Raw genomic sequence first — 23293 nt, 5'->3', positions numbered from 1 at the left:
CCTGGTCAATGACCTGAAGAGAGCTGGGACCACAGTCTCAAAGAAAACCATTAGTAACACACTACGCCGTCATGGATTAAAATCCTGCAGCGCACGCAAGGTCCCCCTGCTCAAGCCAGCGCATGTCCAGGCCCATCTGAAGTTTGCTAATGACCATCTGGATGATCCAGAGGAGGAATAGGAGAAGGTCATGTGGTCTGATGAGACAAAAATAGAGCTTTTTGGTCTAAACTCCACTCGCCGTGTTTGGAGGAAGAAGAAGGATGAGTACAACCCCAAGAACACCATCCCAACCGTGAAGCATGGAGGTGGAAACATCATTCTTTGGGGATGCTTTTCTGCAAAGGGGACAGGACGACTGCACCGTATTGAGGGGAGGATGGATGGGGCCATGTATCGCGAGATCTTGGCCAACAACCTCCTTCCCTCAGTAAGAGCATTGAAGATGGGTCGTGGCTGGATCTTCCAGCATGACAATGACCCGAAACACACAGCCATGGCAACTAAGGAGTGGCTCCGTAAGAAGCATCTCAAGGTCCTGGAGTGGCCTAGCCAGTCTCCAGACCTGAACCCAATAGAAAATCTTTGGAGGGAGCTGAAAGTCCGTATTGCCCAGCGACAGCCCCGAAACCTGAAGGATCTGGAGAAGGTCTGTATGGAGGAGTGGGCCAAAATCCCTGCTGCAGTGTGTGCAAACCTGGTCAAGACCTACAGGAAACGTATGATCTCTGTAATTGCAAACAAAGGTTTCTGTACCAAATATTAAGTTCTGCTTTTCTGATGTATCAAATACTTATGTCATGCAATAAAATGCAAATTAATTACTTAAAAATCATACAATGTGATTCCGTCTCTCACAGTTGAAGTGTACCTATGATAAAAATGACAGACCTCTACATGCTTTGTAAGTAGGAAAACCTGCAAAATCGGCAGTGTATCAAATACTTGTTCTCCCCACTGTACACACAACAGGAGAGTTGTATAGGCAGATGTCATCAGGTAATGCCTGACAAAGAGCCAATTAATTATGCAAAACAGATAATAGCCCACTAATCCTTTATATAATTACTACATGTTATCTTATCATCATCATTGTTCATTTGAACTGGAGCCCAAGCAGTAGTTGGCCTGCTCAGTAGACAGAAAATAAGAATTCCTGCAAGGGTCACAGATATGCTAAAAATGTATGCACTCACTGTACTTTAAGTCGCTTTGAATAAAATAGTCTGTTAAATGGAATATATTATTATAATAATACTATCCGTACCCTTTAGCAGAGGGCCCAGAGGGCATGCTGAAGGTCTTCTGTAGGTTAAACTTCCCAGCAGCGATGCTGTCAGCTGACTGGGACAGACTGATGCTGCGGTTCCTGAAGAACTCAAAGCCTCCCGTTGAACTGGGTTCCTGTTGAGAGGACACATCAACTTCTCACTATATGGAAAGCATTAGAATTCCAATATGCTTTTCAAACAATGTGCTCATAAATCAGGGGGAAAACTCATCCAGTAAACCCCTGTAACAGCAGGCTTATACTCAAAGAGAAATATACAGTATAGCCAGTTTATATCCAATTTATAAACCGGGTGGTTCGAGCCCTGAACGCTGATTGGCTGAAAGCCATGGTATACCAGGTCATATACCATATGAAAAAATAAAAATAAATGTACTGGTCTAATTATGTTGGTAACCAGTTTATAATAGCAATAAGGCACCCCGGGGGGTTTGTGGTATATGGCAAATAAACCACGGCTAAGCGCTGTATCCAGCCCTGGCTATATACCATAACCCCTCGGACCTTATTGCTTAAATATAGAGAGGCGGATGTGGGGCAGTAGCCTTAATAGCAGTCTTTATACAGTATTTTTAGACCATCTCTAACATTACGCCCATAGATTAGTCTAGCCGCTTAGAGATTTTGCGCTACCATATTTCCAAAGAAACCCTCTGTGACTCACAGAAATCAATAAAAACAGAAAGAGGAGTAGAGAGAGAGAGAGAAAGAGGAGTAGAGAGAGAGAGAGAGAGAGAGAGAAAGAGGAGGGGAGAGAGAGAGAGAGAGAGAGAGAGAGAGAGAGAGAGAGAGAGAGAGAGAGAGAGAGAGAGAGAGAGAGAGAGAGAGAGAGAGAGAGAGAGAGAGAGAGAGAGAGAGAGAGAGAGAGAGAGAGAGAGAGAGAAAGAGGAGTAGAGAAAGAGGAGTAGAGCGAGAGAGAGAGAGAAAGAGGAGTAGAGAGAGAGAGAAAGAGGAGTAGAGAGAGAAAGAGTAGAGAGAGAGAAAGAGAGAGAGAGAGAAAGAGAGAGAGAGAGAGAAAGAGGAGTAGAGAGAGCAAAAGAGAGAGAGAGAGAGAGGAGTAGAGAGAGAGAGAGGAGTAGAGAGAGAGAGAAAGAGGAGTAGAGAGAGCAAAAGAGAGAGAGAGAGAGAGGAGTAGAGAGAGAGAGAGAGGAGTAGAGAGAGAGAGAGAAAGGAGTAGAGAGAGAGAAAGAGGAGTAGAGAGAGAAAGAGAGAGAGAGAGAGAGAGAGAGAGAGAGAGAGAGAGAGTAGAAGTAGCGAGTTTGAATTAGTTCTTTCCTATACCTGAGTGGTTGGTGTTGGAGGCGGGGTCTCCATCTCCCCAGAGCCAATGGCCTTGAGGAATCGGATCATGTGACGACAGAGGTCCCACTTGCCCTGCTCCAGAGCCGTGTTGAAGAGCAGTGTAGCGTGCTGCCTGCTCACCGCTGGAACCTCCATGTTCTAGACAACACAGTTACATTATCAATACAAAACATTTACTACATAACTCGTCCCCTAACATTAACCCAACCTTGGCGCCAACCCTCACCCTACAGTTGCTCCAATCCTAACCCTAGCCCCAACCCTAGCTCCAACCCTCGCCCAACCCTGATACCAGTCACATTTCTAAATAATGTGTGCCTCTGGCTTATAGGATATGAATCTTACAATACCATGAGATAGGGGAGTATATATAGATACCTGTAGTATGATGAGATAGGATGCTGCTGTGTCCAGGTCCTGAGCCATCAGACACTCCTCAAACAGATCCTTGGGGTTTCCCACGGCAGCAAACAGGTAGTTCCAAAGGGCGTACTCAGTCTTCCTGGCGCAGTGCACGATGGTCTGGAGGAAGAAAACATGAATGAATAAATTAATTCATTAATTTAGTTGAAAATACATAGAGTTGCCTCAGCCGAGTACTACAATACACTGATTAAAAATCATTGAGGATTCAAACACCAAGTTAGGGTGCATAGGGAATAGGGTGCCATTTCAGACACAGCCGAGGCTTCATTTATTAACTACTCCTCCATCAACATCTCTCTCTCTCTCCTCCTTACCTGGAGGAACAGGGGGAACTCGGTGATGAACTTGGCCACGGTGGGCAGCAGCGGGTCGGGGATGGGCTCCCGGGATGTGGCCTCCTCCTCCAGCACCACGTGGACCATGAGCTCCATGACATGGGGGAAGTAGGGGAGAGCTGCGCAGGACTGGGCCAGGAGCAGGGCCTGCTCTCCCAGGTTACGCACTAGCAGCTGCCGCAGGATGTGGTGGAGGTAGATCTGGGAGGTCCTCTCCACCGTGCAGTAAGGGAACATCGCCTCAAGAGGCTCCCGGCCCTCTCTGGGACCCTGCAGAAGAAGATTGGTTTTGTAAAGTTTTAGAGTGCAAGAGCTGACACCGTCAAGAGATGGTATCTAGGATTTGATATCAGCCCCCCCCCCCCTCTTACTTGCAGGCCGTCGAAGACCCCCAGCACCAGAGAATACTATTACTATAATAACTACAATATAATACTACTATAATACTCCTACTACAGTACCTGCAGGCCGTCGTAGAGCACGGTCTCATTAGATGCCCCCAGCACCAGGGCGTCTTCAAACAGCACGGCCAGGGGGTAGATGTTGATGTGGAAGGGGAGCATGATGCGCCGGGACAGGAACGATTGGGGCTTACGGTTGTCACGCGGGAACAGGGGCAGCCACACCTTTTTTGAAAGGTAGAATTAAAGAATTACGTTGCCACATTGAATAATACTCTGAACAAACAAGAAGATCATGAAATACATAGACATACTTAAGCCTTTCAATGTAACCCTTGCAATTTATAGAAGGATGCGAAGATTTTAACAATAATAATAATAATAATAATAATAATAATAATAATAGTGTTTCATTTTTATAAAAAGAAGGGGCAGCCATGCCTTCATCCCGGCCTCGCCACAGGACAGCCACAGAGCCTCCAGCAGGTGGCGCTTCTTCCTGTTACTACGACACGTCGTCCACACGTTCTCTACACACTGAGCCAGAACCACGGGAGGACAGAAAGGCAGCTAGAAGAGAGAGAGTTACACACCATGTTAGCATACACACACCACAGTGCATGCTGTGGCAGGTGGGTAAGACAATGCTATAGATCTACATGAACACTGACAGTATCAAGTATGACACAAATGAATCAATCAATATATGTATTATTGACGAGACAAAGACAACTATTACCAGGGGGTGTGACTTAGTCCGGTCCCAGATCTGGTTGTGCTGTATAGCAGGACAATGACTGTAGGAGTTGGCTATACTGCCCAAATAGAGCTGGGACCAGGATAGTTGTTGAGGGATGAGGTGTAGGTGTGTGTGTGTGTGTGTGTGTGTTTGTTTGTTTGTTTGTTTGTGTACACTACCGGTCAAAGGTTTTAGAACACCTACTCATTCAAGGGTTTTTCTCTATTTTTACTATTTTCTACATTGTAGAATAATAGTGAAGACATCAAAACTATGAAATAACACATATGGAACCATGTAGTAATCAAAGTAATCAAATAAGTATTCAACAAATTAAAACATACAGTTGAAATCTGAAGTTTACATACATCTTAGCCAAATACATTTAAACTCAGTTTTTCACAATTCCTGACATTTAATCCTAGAAAAAATTCCCTGTTTTACGTCAGTTAGGATCACCACTTTATTTTAAGAATGTGAAATGTCAGAATAATAGTAAAGAGAATGATTTATTTAAGCTTTTATTTCTTTCATCACATTCCCAGTGGGTCAGAAGTTTACATACACTCAATTAGTATTTGGTAGCATTGCTTTTAAATTGTTTAACTTGGGTCAAACGTTTCAGGTAGCCTTACACAAGCTTCCCACAATAAGTTGGGTGAATTTTGGCCCATTCCTCCTGACAGAGCTGGTGTAACTGAGTCAGGTTTGTAGGCCTTGCTCGCACCCACGTTTTCAGTTCTGCCCACAAACTTTCTATAGGATTGAGGTCAGGGCTCTGTGATGACCACGCCAATACCTTGACTTTGTTGTCCTTAAGCCATTTTGCCAAGTATGCTTGAGGTCATTGTCCATTTGGAAGACCCATTTGCAACCAAGCTTTAACTTCCTGACTGATGTCTTGAGATGTTGCTTCAATATATCCACATAACTTTCCTTCCTCATGATGCCATCTATTTTGTGAAGTGCACCAGTCCCTCCTGCAGCATAGCACCCCCACAGCATGATGCTGCCACCCCCGTGCTTCACGGTTGGGATGGTGTTCTTCGGCTTGCGAGCGACCCCCTTTTTCCTCCAAACATAACGATGGTCATTATGGCCAAACAGTTCTATTTTTGTTTCATCAGACCAGAGGACATTTCTCCAAAAAGTACGGATCTTTTTCCCCATGTGCAGTTGCAAACCGTAGTCTGGCTTTTTTATGGCGGTTTTGGAGCAGTGGCATCTTCCTTGCTGAGCAGCCTTTCAGGTTATGTCGACATAGGACTTGTTTTACTGTGGATATAGATACTTTTGTACCTGTTTCCTCCAGCATCTTCAGAAGGTCCTTTGCTGTTGTTCTGGGATTGATTTGCACTTTTCGCACCAAAGTACATTCATCTCTAGGAGACAGAACGCGTCTCCTTCCTGAGCGGTATGACGGCTGCGTGGTCCCATGGTGTTTATACTTGCGTACTATTGTTTGTACAGATGAACGTGGTACCTTCAAGAGATTGGAAATTGCTCCCAAGGATGAACCAGACTTGTGGAGGTCTACAAAATTTTTTCGGAGGTCTTGGCTGATTTCTTTTGATTTTCCCATGATGTCAAGCAAAGAGGCACCGAGTTTGAACGTAGGCCTTGAAATACATCCACAGGTACACCTCCAATTGACTCAAATGATGTCAATTAGCCTATCAGAAGCTTCTAAAGCCATGACATCATTTTCTGGAATTTTCCAAGCTGTTTAAAGGCACAGTCAACTTAGTGTATGTAAACTTCTGACCCACTGGAATTGTGATACAGTGAAATAATCTGTCTGGAAACAATTGTTGGAAAAATTACTTGTGTCATGCACAAAGTAGATGTCCTAACCGACTTGCCAAAACTATAGTTGTGTGGAGTGGTTGAAAAACGAGTTTTAATGACTCCAACCTAAGTGTATGTAAACTTCCGATTTAAACTGTATTTTATATTTGAGATTTTTCAAATAGCCACCCTTTGCCTTGATGACAGCTTTGCACACTCTTGGCATTCTCTCAACCAGCTTCATGAGGTAGTCACCTGGAATGCATTTCAATTAACAGGTGTGCCTTCCTAAAAGTTAAATTTGTGGAATTTCTTCCCTTCTTAATGCGTTTGAGCCAATCCGTTGTGTTGTGACAAGGTAGGGGAGTATACAGAAGATAGCCCTATTTGGTAAAAGACCAAGTTCATATTATGGCAAGAACAGCTCAAATAAGCAAAGAGAAACGATAGTCCATCATTACTTTAAGACATGAAGGTCAGTCAATACGGAACATTTCAAGAACTTTGAAAGTTTCTTCAAGTGCAGTCGCAAAAACCATCAAGCGCTATGATGAAACTGGCTCTCATGAGGACCGCCACAGGAATGGAAGACCCAGAGTTACCTCTGCTGCAGAGGATAAGTTCATTAGAGGTACCAGCCTCAGAAATTGCAGCCCAAATAAATGCTTCCCAGAGTTCAAGTAACAGACATCTCAACATCAACTGTTCAGATGAGACTGTAAATCAGGCCTTCAAGGTCGAATTGCTGCAAAGAAACCACTACTAAAGGACACCAATAAGAAGAAGAGACTTGCTTGGGCCAAGAAACACGAGCAATGGACATTAGACCGGTGGAAATGTGTCCTTTGGTCTGGAGTCCAAATTTGATATTTTTGGTTTCAACCGCCGTGTCTTTGTGAGACACGGTGTGGGTGAACAGATGATCTCCGCATGTGTATTTCCCACTGTAAAGCATGGAGGAGGTGGTGTTATGGTGTGGGGGTGCTTTGCTGGTGACACTGTCTGTGATTTGTTTAGAATTCAAGGCACACTTAACCAGCATGGCTACGCCATCCTATCTGGTTTGGGCTTAGTGGGACTATCATTTGTTTTTCAACAGGACAATGACCCAACACACCTCCAGGCTGTGTAAGGGCTATTTTACCAAGAAGGAGAGTGATGGAGTGCTGCATCAGATGACCTGGCCTCCACAATCCCCCGACCTCAACCCAACTGAGATGGTTTGGGATGAGTCGTACCACAGAGTGAAGGAAAATCAGCCAACAAGTGCTCAGCATATGTGGGAACTCCTTCAAGACTGTTGGAAAAGCATTCCAGGTGAAGCTGGTTGAGATAATGCCAAGAGTGTGCAAAGCTGTCATCAAGGCAAAGGGTGGCTATTTGAAGAAACTCAAATATAAAATATATTTTGATTTGTTTAACACTTATTTGGTCACTATATGATTCCATATGTGTTATTTCATAGTTGATGTCTTCACTATTATTCAACAATGTAGAAAATAAAGAATATATATATATATATACAGTGGGGAAAAAAAGTATTTAGTCAGCCACCAATTGTGCAAGTTCTCCCACTTAAAAAGATGAGAGAGGCCTGTAATTTTCATCATAGGTACACGTCAACTATGACAGACAAATTGAGAAGAAGAAAAATCCAGAAAATCACATTGTAGGATTTTTTATGAATTTATTTGCAAATGATGGTGGAAAATAAGTATTTGGTCACCTACAAACAAGCAAGATTTCTGGCTCTCACAGACCTGTAACTTCTTCTTTAAGAGGCTCCTCTGTCCTCCACTCGTTACCTGTATTAATGGCACCTGTTTGAACTTGTTATCAGTATAAAAGACACCTGTCCACAACCTCAAACAGTCACACTCCAAACTCCACTATGGCCAAGACCAAAGAGCTGTCAAAGGACACCAGAAACTAAATTGTAGACCTGCACCAGGCTGGGAAGACTGAATCTGCAATAGGTAAGCAGCTTGGTTTGAAGAAATCAACTGTGGGAGCAATTATTAGGAAATGGAAGACATACAAGACCACTGATAATCTCCCTCGATCTGGGGTGCCACGCAAGATCTCACCCCGTGGGGTCAAAATGATCACAAGAACGGTGAGCAAAAATCCCAGAACCACACGGGGGGACCTAGTGAATGACCTGCAGAGAGCTGGGACCAAAGTAACAAAGCCTACCATCAGTAACACACTACGCCGCCAGGGACTCAAATCATGCAGTGCCAGACGTGTTCCCCTGCTTAAGCCAGTACATGTCCAGGCCCGTCTGAAGTTTGCTAGAGTGCATTTGGATGATCCAAAAGAGGATTGGGAGAATGTCATATGGTCAGATGAAACCAAAATATAACTTTTTGGTAAAAACTCAACTCGTCGTGTTTGGAGGACAAAGAATGCTGAGTTGCATCCAAAGAACACCATACCTACTGTGAAGCATGGGGGTGGAAACATCATGCTTTGGGACTGTTTTTCTGCAAAGGGACCAGGACGACTGATCCGTGTAAAGGAAAGAATGAATGGGGCCATGTATCGTGAGATTTTGAGTGAAAACCTCCTTCCATCAGCAAGGGCATTGAAGATGAAATGTGGCTGGGTCTTTCAGCATGACAATGATCCCAAACACACCGCCCGGGCAACGAAGGAGTGGCTTCGTAAGAAGCATTTCAAGGTCCTGGAGTGGCCTAGCCAGTCTCCAGATCTCAACCCCATAGAAAATCATTGGAGGGAGTTGAAAGTCCGTGTTGCCCAGCGACAGCCCCAAAACATCACTGCTCTAGAGGAGATCTGCATGGAGGAATGGGCCATAATACCAGCAACAGTGTGTGAAAACCTTGTGAAGACTTACAGAAAACGTTTGACCTGTGTCATTGCCAACAAAGGGTATATAACAAAGTATTGAGAAACTTTCGTTATTGACCAAATACTTATTTTCCACCATAATTTGCAAATAAATTCATAAAAAATCCTACAATGTGATTTTCAGGATTTTTTTTCCTCATTTTGTCTGTCATAGTTGACGTGTACCTATGATGAAAATTACAGGCCTCTCTCATCTTTTTAAGTGGGAGAACTTGCAGAATTGGTGGCTGACTAAATACTTTTTTTCCCCACTGTATATATATATATATATATATGTGTGTGCGTGTGTGTGTGTGTGTATGTGCGTGTGTGAGCGACTCACCAGTTTCTTCTGGTCTTCCCTCTCTCGTACCTGCGGTCCAGAACGGTCTCTCTGTAGCATGATGAGTTGGCCAGCCAGGTTCAGCATGATGCTCTCTGCCATACAGGCCTGGTACAGCGACCAGAAACACACACATTTGTACTATTCACATTTTAACAATATGGCAGACACTCTTATCCAGAGTGATTCACAATCAGCGCATTCACTAAAGTATGTTTAAAAAGACATCACAATCAGCACATTCACTAAAGTAGGTTTTAAAAAATTATGTAAAAAACTATGTTCATAATAGCTGCTAAATCAGGGCTCTCCAAACCTGTTCCTGGACTGCTACCCTCCTGTAGATTTTCGTTCCAACCCCAGTTCTAACTAACCTGATTCAGCTTATCAACCAGCTAATTATTAGAATCAGGTGCGCTAGATTAGGGTTGGAGTGAAAACCTCCAGGACGGTAGCTCTCCAGGAACAGGGTTGGAGACCCCTGTGCTAAATCAATGCTAGTCAAAGTAAAGAAAAGTGATAGGAGCAGGGAGGGCAGTGGTAGAAGAGCCAAGGTGCTGTCTGAAGAGATGGGCTTTTGATGGGATTTCATGTTTGTATTGAACCAGTACCTGCTGTGGGGCTTTAAGCGTGATGCCGGTCTCTGTGCGTACCGAGGTGAGGGTGACAGACACCACCAGGGCAGGATGGGGGATGTAGCGGGACATAGACACCTCCTGAAGCAGCTCAACACTGGCTGACGGGTTGGGCCTTCAGAGAAAGAGAGAGAGACACACACACACAATCGTCAATACACTACTAATAGCATTCATTATATTGGCCCTTTGCAAAGCTCACCCCCAGCTAAAGCCCCAACCAATGGCATGTGATAAGTATTATTGGATTTTTCTCATGTTCTCATGTGACTTTGTTTTCACAACACTATTGATTATCCTCTGAGACCTTCTCTGTCAGGTGATCTTCCGTACCTGTCGTGTCCTGCCTGCTAATAATGTTGTGTGTGAGAGTTTTTTTAGTATGAGTGGGTGTGCATGCCTGTGCCTGTGCTAAGCGTGTTTGTCTCCCCCTACCCGTCGTGCCTCCTCTCGATGCTGTAGAGGCAGATAGAGCAGTCTGCTCTGAAGAGGATGATCATGTCTCTGAACACGTTGAGCAGCAGAGTGTCAGAGTGCAGCTTAGTGATGGAGGCGAAGGCATTGTCCAGGTTGGACGACCGAAGGTACAGACGCAGCTACACAGGGAGGGGAGAAACAACACAGCTGTTCACTTTGTCAATCAGTCAATCGACCAATCAACTGAGTTAATCAGCTAGTGAGCAAACAATCGCACACTCAATCAATTTTTTCCATGCAAGTTTGACCCATACATGTTCAGAATAGGGTGGTGTACAAAAAAGTGGTATTGTTCTGGAATGTTAGTTATCTGTTGTCGTCTCACCTCTTCTTGCTGGTCGATGAAATTGTAACAGGCAACAACGACAAAGTCATTCCACCAGGCCAGCCCCCCTGTCACGGTCATGTTCTGCTCCTGAGTGATGTTTCCAAACAGCTTCCATTTCCTGGTGGACATGGAGTAATGTGCAAATCCGCGTCTCCCTGCTACCGCTATGCACTGGCCTGCTGTGTCTATGGCTGCAAACTAGAGACACACAGGGACATCACTAGATCATTTTACCAGGTCAGGGAATAATGAACACACACACACACACACACACACACCACCTCACGCATTAGCATGCTATATCTATGGCTTCTAAGTGCACATGAGGAGAGTGGGACACTGGAAAAACAGCATTAATTTTACTACCCAGGCTAACGTGGTTTTATGTAGACACACACACACTGAATATTATCCCTAAAGACAGACGTAGAAGTATTTCCCACACCGACTCACCCGTATAGGCCAATTGCTCTCTAGGTATGTGTTGTGAATCTACGAAAGAGAAAAACACAGGATAGTTTTACTGACAGGATACTAAACATAATTTATAACTTGCCAAGTTTTACATCAACATATCAAAGCAAAATTTGGATAGATAAATATGGCTAGATAGCCAGCTAATGGAAAATAACGCTTATTGAATTTGAATTGAATGAAGAAGTTTATGAGGTTGTACCTGGACCACATGCCAGTGCTTGTGTCCCAGTAAAGTGCTGAGTCCATGAGAGATAGAGTTGGGTGAGGGGGCGGAGGGGTGGTGAAGAGGACTGCCCTCCTGGCCATGGGCGAGGTTATGGGGGTGAGGGGTGTGGGGGCCATCTGAGCTGCTGGATGGGACCTGGGTGGGGTCACCACAGGTCAGGTACAGACGGTCCTCCCCATGTAGTAACACCTGCTCCTGGTTACTCTGGAGGGACAGACAACAGGGAATCAATGAATAATCAATGTTTGCAACATATCAGTATTCTACATGAAAGTGCCCAGCAAGCAAAATTGGTTGGTGCACAGGAGTGTGTGTGCATTGATGCCATGTCCATGAGCTCACTGTGCAGGGGTTAACGGTGAGGGCGCTTTTGATGAAGTGGAACTGCAGTATGCCCGCCTGCTGGGTCTGGGTAGGGGGTGGAGCCTCCTCCATGTTCTCTACAAGCTCCGCCTCCTCTTTACTGGTGATGACCCACAGGTGGTAGCCTTCTGCTCCCCAGCACATAGAGCTGATCTTTATAGGATCCTTCTTAGTGCCGTCTGACCGATACCTGGGGTTGAGACCATAGTCAGATAAGGGTTTATAATATACATCATTGCAAGGAGAGAAAGAGAAGAGATAGCGCTATGTTTCTTTTGTCCCATTCAAGATGATGCTTGCTCAATCTATACTGTATGAGAAAGCGCAGTCTGCACTATGGCGTACAATCGAGTGTAGCTGACAAGACGACAGCGATATGAATTGTACTACGACTGTGGTGTACTTGAGGGGAAGGAAGAAAAATACTAATAGACGTAGGAGAATAAAAACAGTTGTCTTGTCACTCACGCAAAGTCCTCCCCGAGCGTACAGATGAGGTGTGCTCCGAACACACTCCATAAAGACAGCCCCCCGCACTCCCAGGTCACCATGGCAACGCTGTAGTCGGGGGACCAGCGGATCAGCTTCACCGCGCCTGTCTTGTTCCACACGTCTGAGGAGGGAGATTCGATACAGACATGATGACTGGTCAGACAGAAATCTTTTCAGTAGTACAGTTTGGAGTCAATTCCATTTAGTCAATTCAGAAATATTGAAATTCATTTAAATTGAGGAAAATTGGAATGGGAATATGGTTTACTTCCTGGATTGATGGAATTGACCACAACCCTGCTTTTACAGTAGTATGGTTTATTTGGTTTAACAGTGCACTTGTTGACAACAGAGATACACTAGGTTGGAGGAGCTGACATTGTAAAATAAACATCCCTGTGATGTAATCTAGCTCAGGGTTATTTCAAATGTCAATAGGATTTTACATGGTACTGTATTTTCATACCACCCACTACCACTAGGGGGCATGAGTGTACCATAAACAAACCAATGGTTCTGCATCACTGATGTGTTGAGGGGAACTACTACATAGAATCACTTGCACTTTCGAGTCAAAACGAAAACCATCACTATAAAGAGGCATAATGTGATGACCATACACTGTAAAACCTGACAGGGCGTACTACTTTGTATAAAAAGTGTACTTTCATCTGTAAACACTAATGGGAGTGTGAGCTGGTGGTCAGTCAGAGACAGACATACCGGGGAAGTGTTTTGGGGTGAGCTCCAGCTTGTGGGAGAGCTGCATGGATCCTGTAGTGGTGTCAATCATGTACACCAATACTGAACCACTAGAACAGATAGACAGACAAATGTTAATAATTATTAATTACTTTTTCTAATGTAACATTGTGCTTTGGCAATATGTATCAATGCCAATAAAGCTAATTGATATTCACAAACACAGTCAGTGAATTCAATAAATGAATAAATATTCCTGACCCATCGGAAGTAGGCAGATTACATAACAACCACTTGTACAGTCAAGTTCATGTCATTCTTGTTTAATACTGAGTACCAACAATTAATTAGCCTACATTTCCTAAATGAAAAACAAACGCTGAAGTAATGAGCAGGCATTTAATGAACAGAATGGCTGTGGAATCCACTCAGGTTCTCTCTCTCTCTGCTGAACTCATCACTACAGTCCAGTGTGTGTGTGTGTGTGCGAAATAATCTGCTGTCTGTTTGTCTTTAGCGTGTGCTTGACAAGGAGTTCTCATGGATTGTGCAATCTGCCAGCACTCAGTCACAAATGTTTTCTTTTTCACTCCCTCTCTTCCTCGTTCCTCTTTCTCCCTCTCTCACAGCTCTCCTGCCTGCCTGAACAGTGGGACCCTGGATCTCTTGATTTTGTCATTTACATTCCAGTTAAACAGCAGATAGGAAGCGGCTACAGAGGCCTGTACTGACGTCAGCAGGACACACATACACGTACCTGGCACAACCAAACGCCATCAGCCTGTACTTATTGTTGACCGCCACACACGTGCCATCTGTTACATCTGCAGCCCAGACGCCCTGCAGCTGCTGGAGAAGACAAAGACAGTCACAGATAGATCACTAAACTTCACTCCGACGCGCGCGCACACACACACACGCAGACACTCAACTTCTTTTTTCACTCACCCATTTTCATCAACCCTTGACAGTCATCATGCTTAACTGTTTAACATGACTTACAGAACACTGCTGCATTGTGTGTGCACCACAGCAAATCGTGCACACTAACACACCCTTCTCCAACAGTTCTTACGTTAGTGACTCTGCTGGCTACAGTAGTGATGACTTCCAGCGTGTCAATCGTCAAGCACCACAGCAAATCACACACACACACACACACACACACACTTTCTCTTACGTCTGCAGTAAACCTGCTGGCTACAGGACTGATGAATCCCAGCCTCCCATCGTCAAGCACCACAGCAAAGCCATCCAGAGTCACACAGTACTCCATGTCTCTGATGTACACCCCCTGCAGGTCCAGAGACGGACCACCTGCAGAGGCAATAAACGCATGAAGAAACACATCAAACCAAAGACATTATGCACACACATGACTTCAGACCTACATAAGGAGGACACTTAGGCTGCGCTTACACAGGCAGCCCAATTCTGATCTTTTCTTCACAGATCAGCTCTGAAAAATATCTGATGTGCAATGATTTGATGGGATTGGACCAATTAGTGGAAAAAATATCAGAATTGGGCTGCCTGTTTAAACGCCGCCATAGAGATTGTATCTACAGTGGGGGAAAAAAGTATTTAGTCAGCCACCAATTGTGCAAGTTCTCCCACTTAAAAAGATGAGAGAGGCCTGTAATTTTCATCATAGGTACACGTCAACTATGACAGACAAAATGAGAAAGAAAAATCCAGAAAATCACATTGTAGGATTTTTCATTTATTTATTTGCAAATTATGGTGGAAAATAAGTATTTGGTCAATCACAAAAGTTTCTCAATACTTTGTTATATACCCTTTGTTGGCAATGACACAGGTCAAACGTTTTCTGTAAGTCTTCACAAGGTTTTCACACACTGTTGCTGGTATTTTGGCCCATTCCTCCATGCAGATCTCCTCTAGAGCAGTGATGTTTTGGGGCTGTCGCTGGGCAACACGGACTTTCAACTCCCTCCAAAGATTTTCTATGGGGTTGAGATCTGGAGACTGGCTAGGCCACTCCAGGACCTTGAAATGCTTCTTACGAAGCCACTCCTTCGTTGCCCGGGCGGTGTGTTTGGGATCATTGTCATGCTGAAAGACCCAGCCACATTTCATCTTCAATGCCCTTGCTGATGGAAGGAGGTTTTCACTCAAAATCTCACGATACATGGCCCCATTCATTCTTTCCTTTACACGGATCAGTCGTCCTGGTCCCTTTGCAGAAAAACAGCCCCAAAGCATGATGTTTCCACCCCCATGCTTCACAGTAGGTATGGTGTTCTTTGGATGCCACTCAGCATTCTTTGTCCTCCAAACACGACGAGTTGAGTTTTTACCAAAAAGTTATATTTTGGTTTCATCTGACCATATGACATTCTCCCAATCCTCTTCTGGATCATCCAAATGCACTCTAGCAAACTTCAGACGGGCCTAGACATGTACTGGCTTAAGCAGGGGGACACGTCTGGCACTGCAGGATTTGAGTCCCTGGCGGCGTAGTGTGTTACTGATGGTAGGCTTTGTTACTTTGGTCCCAGCTCTCTGCAGGTCATTCACTAGGTCCCCCCGTGTGGTTCTGGGATTTTTGCTCACCGTTCTTGTGATCATTTTGACCCCACGGGGTGAGATCTTGCGTGGAGCCCCAGATCGAGGGAGATTATCAGTGGTCTAGTATGTCTTCCATTTCCTAATAATTGCTCCCACAGTTGATTTCTTCAAACCAAGCTGCTTACCTATTGCAGATTCAGTCTTCCCAGCCTGGTGCAGGTCTACAATTTTGTTTCTGGTGTCCTTTGACAGCTCTTTGGTCTTGGCCATAGTGGAGTTTGGAGTGTGACTGTTTGAGGTTGTGGACAGGTGTCTTTTATACTGATAACAAGTTCAAACAGGTGCCATTAATACAGGTAACGAGTGGAGGACAGAGGAGCCTCTTAAATAAGAAGTTACAGGTCTGTGAGAGCCAGAAATCTTGCTTGTTTGTAGGTGACAAAATACTTATTTTCCACCATAATTTGCAAATAAATTAATTAAAAATCCTACAATGTGATTTTCTGGATTTTTTTCTCTCAATTTGTCTGTCATAGTTGACGTGTACCTATGATGAAAATTACAGGCCTCTCTCATCTTGTTAAGTGGGAGAACCTGCACAATTGGTGGCTGACTAAATACTTTTCCCCCCCCACTGTATGTAAACATTTATAGCTGTAGGGGGGATAGGTAAGGTGGGGAGAGGGTGGCGAGGTCTGGGGAGAGGATGGGATATATTGAGTCTGAATGCAAATGTACACATTGGGTAGAGGTTCAGGTTGGTTGAGAGGGATTGGTAGAGCTAGGTGGGGTGGGTAAGGTTTGGGCAGAGTACTGGTAGGAAGAGGGTGGCGAGGAGAGGATGGTATATAGTGGGTGTGACTGACCACGTGCTGACTGCAGGTCCAGGGAGAAGGGGACGGTGCAGAGACTGATGGCCTTCCTGCCGTTGCTGACTCCGTCCCAGTGGAGGATGTGGAGGTAGCCATCAGCTGTAGACACCAACAAGTCCTCCTGAAGCGACTTAATACTGGGGGAGGGAGGGGAGAGAGAGAGAGGTGGATGAGGGAGAGAGGAAGACAAGGAGAGAGCGATAAATATACATAGGGTGTTAGAAGAAACTAGTCACATTGTGTCTAGCTAGTGTTCACTGGCTGCCCAGCTGTGAGCACATCTATTCCAAGTACCAGGCCTTAATGTCTCCACATGTGAAAGGGAAAAAACAACACAGCTCAACAAAGGGGGGGGGGGGGGAGGGGGAAGAAAGAGAGAGAAAGAAAGAGAGAGAAAGAGAGAGCGCACGCACTGGGATGTTAAATCAGCCCATTGTCAACCAGGCACATAGCAGAGAATCTGAGAGGAAGGCCCTGAAACAGAGAATGATTTACAGCAACAGATCAGAAGCACCCAGCAGCTACCATACAGTCACTCAGCCTCCTTAACACCATCATTCAAATAAACTTTCCTGCTCATTGTTATGCCTGAAGTGCAGCTAGAAAGACAGTGAGAGAGAGAGAGTGAGTATGTAACAAAGCGACCGCAACATTCCGGGGGAGAGGGCGCGCGCAAAATAAATGAGTAGAAAATGAAAATATAGAGAGCGAGGGAGTATGCGGCAGAAAATGGAAGAATTTGGAGGGAATAAAGAGGGACAGATGAAGAGAAAGAGGAGTGTTCTCCTCCTTCTATCCTCCTGGAATGGAATCCTCCTGCAGAGATGCAGAGGGACCAGGCTGGAATGTGTGGTCCCAGTCTACTCAGATGGTCTGTGAGTACTGAGGAGTACCCGGTAGCCTAGCCTCAGTAATCTGACTGTGGTCTGGCCAGAACAGAACACTTCATCTCTTCAGAGCAGAATGGGGCATTCTAGAGCCAACAGCCACCAGGACTCTCTGGAAAATTGGTCTTCTCAAGCCAGAAGGACAATACTGGAGCTTAGCTGCTCTGCTCAGTTCACCCCAGGCATGCAGCTCTAAAGCCAGACTACTGGCAGGATGGACACACATGCACGCACACACACACACACACACACACACACAGAAACAAAGGAAACGCGAGGATGAATAGATCTTTAATGTCCTACTGACGTCCACAGGGACTAGAGGAAGAATGTGCAAAGCCACATGTAGTTAAATAATTAGCAGCAGCCAAATTAACAAATTGGTTTGGGAAGAGGAGGAAATCTATTCAGCACTAAAATGTACACAGTGGCTGAAGTAAGTACCATGCACCAGTCCAGAATGGAAAACAAACTAGATTTATGATGCGCAAAAAATGTGTTTACTTGCATACTAAACACACTTCCGTGTCCAGAAGGTGTTCCAGCGCGCGTGTGCGAGTGTGTGTTTCCATGTTTAGGTGTGTATTACATTTTAGTCATTTAGCAGACGCTCTTATCCAGAGCAACTTACAGTTAGTGAGTGCATATATTTTCATACTGGTTCCCCGTGGGAATCGAAGCCACAACCCTAGCGTTGCAAGCGCCATGCTCTACCAACTGAGCTACACAGGTATACCAACTGTATACCGCGTGTATGTGCATGTGTGTTTCCGTGTTTAGGTGTGTGTGTGTGTGTGTGTGTGTGTGACTGTAGTACCTGGTGATGGGAGCCTCCAGGTCTATGGGTCTCTTCATCTCCAGGCTGAGAGCGGGGGCACACTGCTCTTCTTTATAACCTGGGGTGACCTTGACACGCGGACTCCCTCTGTAAACACACACACACGTACGTACGCACGCACGATAAGATCAAATTCATCAAGTCTAAATCAAAAGGCAAAAAAGCATGGGTTAGTCAAACAATGTTGTTCTAGGACACCAGCAGTCAGAGAAGGTTGGGTTTCGTGCATCCTCCCAGACTGGAGTGATTCCATAAGAAACCAGGACAAAAAAAACACCATGATTTTGGTGATTTTCATGAAATTGTATCCATAGCATGGTCCTTTGGAGGAAGGCCTGTTGACCTATATTTGACATTTGTATTTAAAAGTATAATTTTGGCCCTACCAGGTCTTCTTTAAGACTCCATAATGTTTCATCTGTAGGTGCTACAAAGCAGAAATGTGTCGTATGAAGCTTTACTGCTTGCTCTGTAATAAGAGTACTACTCTTGAATTCAATTTTTAAAAAATACATTAATTTATGAAAAGTAAAAAATATAAACATTAATATTTAAAGTACAGTGCATTCAGAAAATAGTCAGACCCCTTGACTTTTTCCACATTTTGTTACGTTACAGCCTTATTCTAAAATTGATTAAATTGTTATTTTTCCCCATCAATCTACACACAATATCCCATAAAAACGGAAATATCACATTTACATAAGTATTCAGACCGTTTACTAAGTACTTTGTTGAAGCACCTTTGGCAGCGATCACAGCCTCAAGTCTTCTTGGGTATGACGCTACAAGCTTGGCACACCTGTAATTGGAGAGTTCTTCTTGGCAGATCCTCTCAAGCTCTGTCAGGTTGGGTGGGGAGCATCGCTGCACAGCTATTTTTAGGTCTCTCCAGAGATGTTCGATCGGGTTCAAGTCCGGGTTCTGGTTGGGACACTAAAGGCCATTGAGACTTGTCCTGAAGCCACTCCTGCGTTGTCTTGGCTGTGTGCTTAGGGTCGTTGTCCTGTTGGAAGGTGAACCTTCGCCCCAGTCTGAGGACCTGAGCGCTCTGGAGCAGGTTTCTATCAAGGATCTCTCTGTACTTTGCCCCGTTCATCTTTTCCTTGATCCTGACTAGTTTCCCAGTCCCTGCCACTGAAAAACATCCCCACAGCATGATGCTGCCACCACCATAGGGATGGTGCAAGGTTTCCTCCAGACGTGACGCTTGGCATTCAGGCCAAAGAGTTCAATCTTGGTTTCATCAGACCAGAGAATCTTGTTTCTCACGGTCTGAGAGTCCTTTAGGTGCCTTTTGGCAAACTCCAAGTGGGCTGTCATGTGCCTTTTACTGAGGAGTGGCTTCGGTCTGGCCACTACCATAAAGGCCTGATTGGTGGAGTGCTGCATTTTCAACATGAGTATGAAAAATGTATGCACTCACTAACTGTAAGTCACTCTGGATAAGAGCGTCTGCTAAAAATGACTAAAATGTAAAAAAATTAAATAAATGGTTGTCCTTCCAGAAGGTTCTCCCATCTCCACAGAGGAACTCTGGAGCTCTTTCAGAGTGACCATCCGGTTCTTGGTCACCTCCCTGACCAAGGGCCTTCTCCCCCGACTGCTCAGTTTGGCCGGGCGCCCAGCTCTACGAAGAGTCTTGGTTGTTCCAAACTTCTTCCATTTAAGAATGGTGGAAGCCACTGTGTTCTTGGGGACCTTAAATGCTGCAGAAATGTTTTGGTTCCCTTCCCCAGATCTGTGCCTCGACACAATCCTGTCTTGGAGCGCTACGGACAATTCCTTCGACCTCATTGCTTGGTTTTTGCTCTGACATGCACTGTCAACTGTGGGACCTTATATAGACAGGTGTGTGCCTTTCCAAATCATGTCCAATCAACTGAATTTACCACAGGTGGACTCCAATCAAGTTGTAGAAACATCTCAAGGATGATCAACGGAAACAGGATACACCTAAGCTCAATTTCGAGTCTCATAGCAAAGGATCCCACACATGCACGTAGTTGAACATAATATACTCTATGTGCATATCAAAGTTCCAGAGTGGGATCTCTGCTACTTTTAGAGTTATGATCCAATTTGTAGGCATTACAAAAAGAGTGAATGTGAAAATTGATTCAAAATGGTCGCCCTCTGCTGGTGATTTGCAGGATGTGCAATGATACAAGTAAAAGGAGGGCTATGATTGGTTACATTGCCTACTGTGCCAATTTCTCTGTATACAATAGGCCATCAATTTAACTGGGCTCCCTGTGGAGCTCTGAGTGTTCCCTCACTGATGGTGTGGTGATGACACACCCACACACGCATGCACGCAGCCCTATGCCCTGTGTTATAACAGTGGGAGGGTCATGACTGGTGAGGAACACACTGTACAGTCATCCACAGCATTAATTGTTAATCTAATTAGTCCTGACATTTGCCAAGGCCTTCAACATGCAATGATGTCCTGAACTACAACCTATTCCTCAGGCCCACTGACTGGTACACTCATTATTACATCATGTAGACAGTACACACAGTGGGGTTTGTGTTTAACACTGAGTGACTGAGCATTGCCTGCTAGAGTACAACATTGACCTTTGTGGCTAACTTTGAACTCTACTCCAGTCCTAAACTACAGCCTATTGCTCAGGCCTACTGGTAAATTAATTCTGATAACATGCCATTTGTATACACACAGTGGGGTTTGTCCTAAACTATGAGTGACTTAGGATTGTTGACCTTTGAACTTCCACATTTAATCCCTGCCTTCCCCAGCAGGTCCTTGGCCTGCTGCAGTTGACCTTTGTTGTTGTACTTTGAACTTCAACATTTGACTCTGGAGAAAAAGAGATGGATGTGGGCGGAGAGAACAGGAAGGAAGGAGTTAGGTACTCACTTGGGATAGACTGGCTCGTAAAGATACTTGTCCTCTCCTCCTCCCACCACGTCAAACATGAGGATGTAGCCATTGGCAGCCTGTAGAGAGAGAGAGAATAAGGAGAGAGAGAGAGCGAGAAGGAGGGAGAGAGAGAGCAAGAAACCGAGAAAGAGAGAGAGAGAGAGAGGAGAGAGAGAGAGCAAGAAACCGAGAAAGAGAGAGAGAGAGAGAGACAGAGAAAGAGAGAGAGAGACAGAGCGAGAAAGATACATTATTCATGAGTAAGGTGTGGCCTTACATTTACATGTTACATTTTTAGTCATTTAGCAGACGCTCTTATCCAGAGCGACTTACAGTTAGAGTGCATACATCATTTTTTTTTATACTGGCCCCCCGTGGGAATCGAACCCACAACCCTGGCGTTGCAAACGCCATGCTCTACCAACTGAGCTACATCCCTGCCGGCCATTCCCTCCCCTACCCTGGACGACGCTGGGCCAATTGTGCGCCGCCCCATGGGTCTCCCGGTCGCGGCCGGCTACGACAGAGCCTGGATAAACTCTGATCCAGGGACTGTGGTTTGGTGTGTTATTACATCCAGCCTGCTGTATACAGAGAACATCTCTCTCCATTCCCAGCCACTACTGTTCAGACCTGTCATTATTATCAGTTAGTAGAGAGAGAGAGAGAGCTCATTTTCAGCCCGTCTGGCCTTGCTTGCTTGTCTTGCAAGGGCAGTCGAGAGGAAAATACTTCAGCCTAGAGAAAGTTTTACCTAGAATAAGGGGAGTTTTTCTACACGCTTCGGGGCATCAATGGTCACAGTAAATAGAGATGAGCCTATCTAAGCCTAAATGCACACACTTTCGATTTCATGTTAACAGTTTATTTGCACACCACAATATCACAAAGACGCTCACAGTAAACTTAAGCCTAAAGTCTGAGACTTCAGCAACACTTGATACAGTCAGTCAGTGAATGACGTATCATTTGCGTGGTTTCACAGTGGCTGTGCAGTGCACAGCACTCACTGAACTAACGTTGTAGCCTAACCTCAAGTAACCCAAACAGGTCAAGGATACCTGGAGTACCCCCTGACATTTCTACAGTGTGGTAACCAAAGGAGAGCCATGCACTGGTGAAATATAACGAGGTGTGACATTTGACTCATTCCCACAGGCAACACCAGCTGGAGCAACAAGTAGGCTATAGTACTCTGGCTATAAAAGCAGAGAGTGAGAGAGAGAGAGAGAGCTACCTGTAGCCAAACTGGGTTCTGTTATAGTCATTAAGGCTGAAGTAGCAGACACAGGGTCTAGGCCTACTCTTAAAAACAAACACACGCTTCAATCCAACGTTCATATCACAGAGAGTCGGTCCCTCAACATGTCAACCTCTAGAACTGAAAAGGAACAGCTGTTTATGACTGAATAAAGTTCAAATTATTTATGATCTAAATTAATGACCATATTTCTTGCAAAGCATACAGATCCCAAATAGTTTAATGTTAGTCTTGCTGAAGCTTTTCCATGTATACATTTGACAAAAACAAAACAACTCTTCCAGGAGTTCTGTATTTTTTCACAGCCAAAAACAGTTATACTTAAGACTGGGGAGTATCTAGCTTGGTCTCAGATCTGTTTGTGCCATATTGCCAACTCCTATTGTCATCATTGGTAAGACAGTTGGCAGGACAGCATAGATCTGGGACCAGACTAAGGAGCATCCAACAAAGAATAACCCAAAGAGTGACAGAACCATACAATTACACGGCTGTCTCCATGGAGATGTGGGGGAAAGTAAAACTCAGGAAGTTAAACTAGTTCCATAATTAAACATGACATTTCAGTAAAAGCCTGGTTGGAGTAAGTGATTTAGTGACACTAACAATGCCAGAGGCAAAGCCCTTATGAAAGAAAAGCTTGAGAAATACTTCTGAAAAATAACTGTAGAAAAGGAAAGAACTGTCAAAGACAACAAACAGACCAGCCAGAGTCCATGCAGATTTTAACTGGTGTGTGGCAGAAACCAAGCCAAGCATTACTCAGAGAGCAGAGCAATAAGAGAGATTGAAAATAGAGTCTGGGGTGGAAAAAGGAGAGAGAGCGAAAGAGAGAGAA

The 23293-nt window shown here is 44.7% G+C and overlaps 1 protein-coding gene across 2 annotated transcripts in view; it reads right to left on the bottom strand.

Moving 5' to 3' along the window:
• ric1 (RIC1 homolog, RAB6A GEF complex partner 1) overlaps positions 1-23293 on the bottom strand; it is a 68888-nt gene that overhangs the window by 7016 nt on the left and 38579 nt on the right. Inside the window, exons 3-22 of one of the 2 annotated variants that reach the window (XM_084160372.1) lie at positions 21192-21271; positions 18287-18394; positions 16577-16719; positions 14359-14495; positions 13936-14027; positions 13200-13288; positions 12453-12597; positions 11964-12174; positions 11595-11825; positions 11372-11410; positions 10916-11116; positions 10549-10709; positions 10090-10228; positions 9479-9586; positions 4197-4325; positions 3816-3980; positions 3334-3624; positions 2972-3115; positions 2573-2731; positions 1268-1404 (exon numbers count right to left, since the gene is read on the bottom strand). In XM_084160372.1, the coding sequence (XP_084016498.1) occupies positions 1268-1404; positions 2573-2731; positions 2972-3115; positions 3334-3624; positions 3816-3980; positions 4197-4325; positions 9479-9586; positions 10090-10228; positions 10549-10709; positions 10916-11116; positions 11372-11410; positions 11595-11825; positions 11964-12174; positions 12453-12597; positions 13200-13288; positions 13936-14027; positions 14359-14495; positions 16577-16719; positions 18287-18394; positions 21192-21271 (2909 nt within the window). The remainder of the gene's footprint in view (positions 1-1267; positions 1405-2572; positions 2732-2971; positions 3116-3333; positions 3625-3815; positions 3981-4196; positions 4326-9478; positions 9587-10089; positions 10229-10548; positions 10710-10915; positions 11117-11371; positions 11411-11594; positions 11826-11963; positions 12175-12452; positions 12598-13199; positions 13289-13935; positions 14028-14358; positions 14496-16576; positions 16720-18286; positions 18395-21191; positions 21272-23293) is intronic. The other variant, XM_084160373.1, reaches the window with a different exon arrangement.

The sequence above is a fragment of the Coregonus lavaretus genome (genome assembly GCF_964263955.1).
Source record: "Coregonus lavaretus genome assembly, chromosome: 4".
Classification (NCBI taxonomy): Eukaryota; Metazoa; Chordata; class Actinopteri; order Salmoniformes; family Salmonidae; genus Coregonus; species Coregonus lavaretus.
Note: the sequence above shows the minus strand (reverse complement) of the source record. Positions and strands in the feature narration are given on the sequence as shown.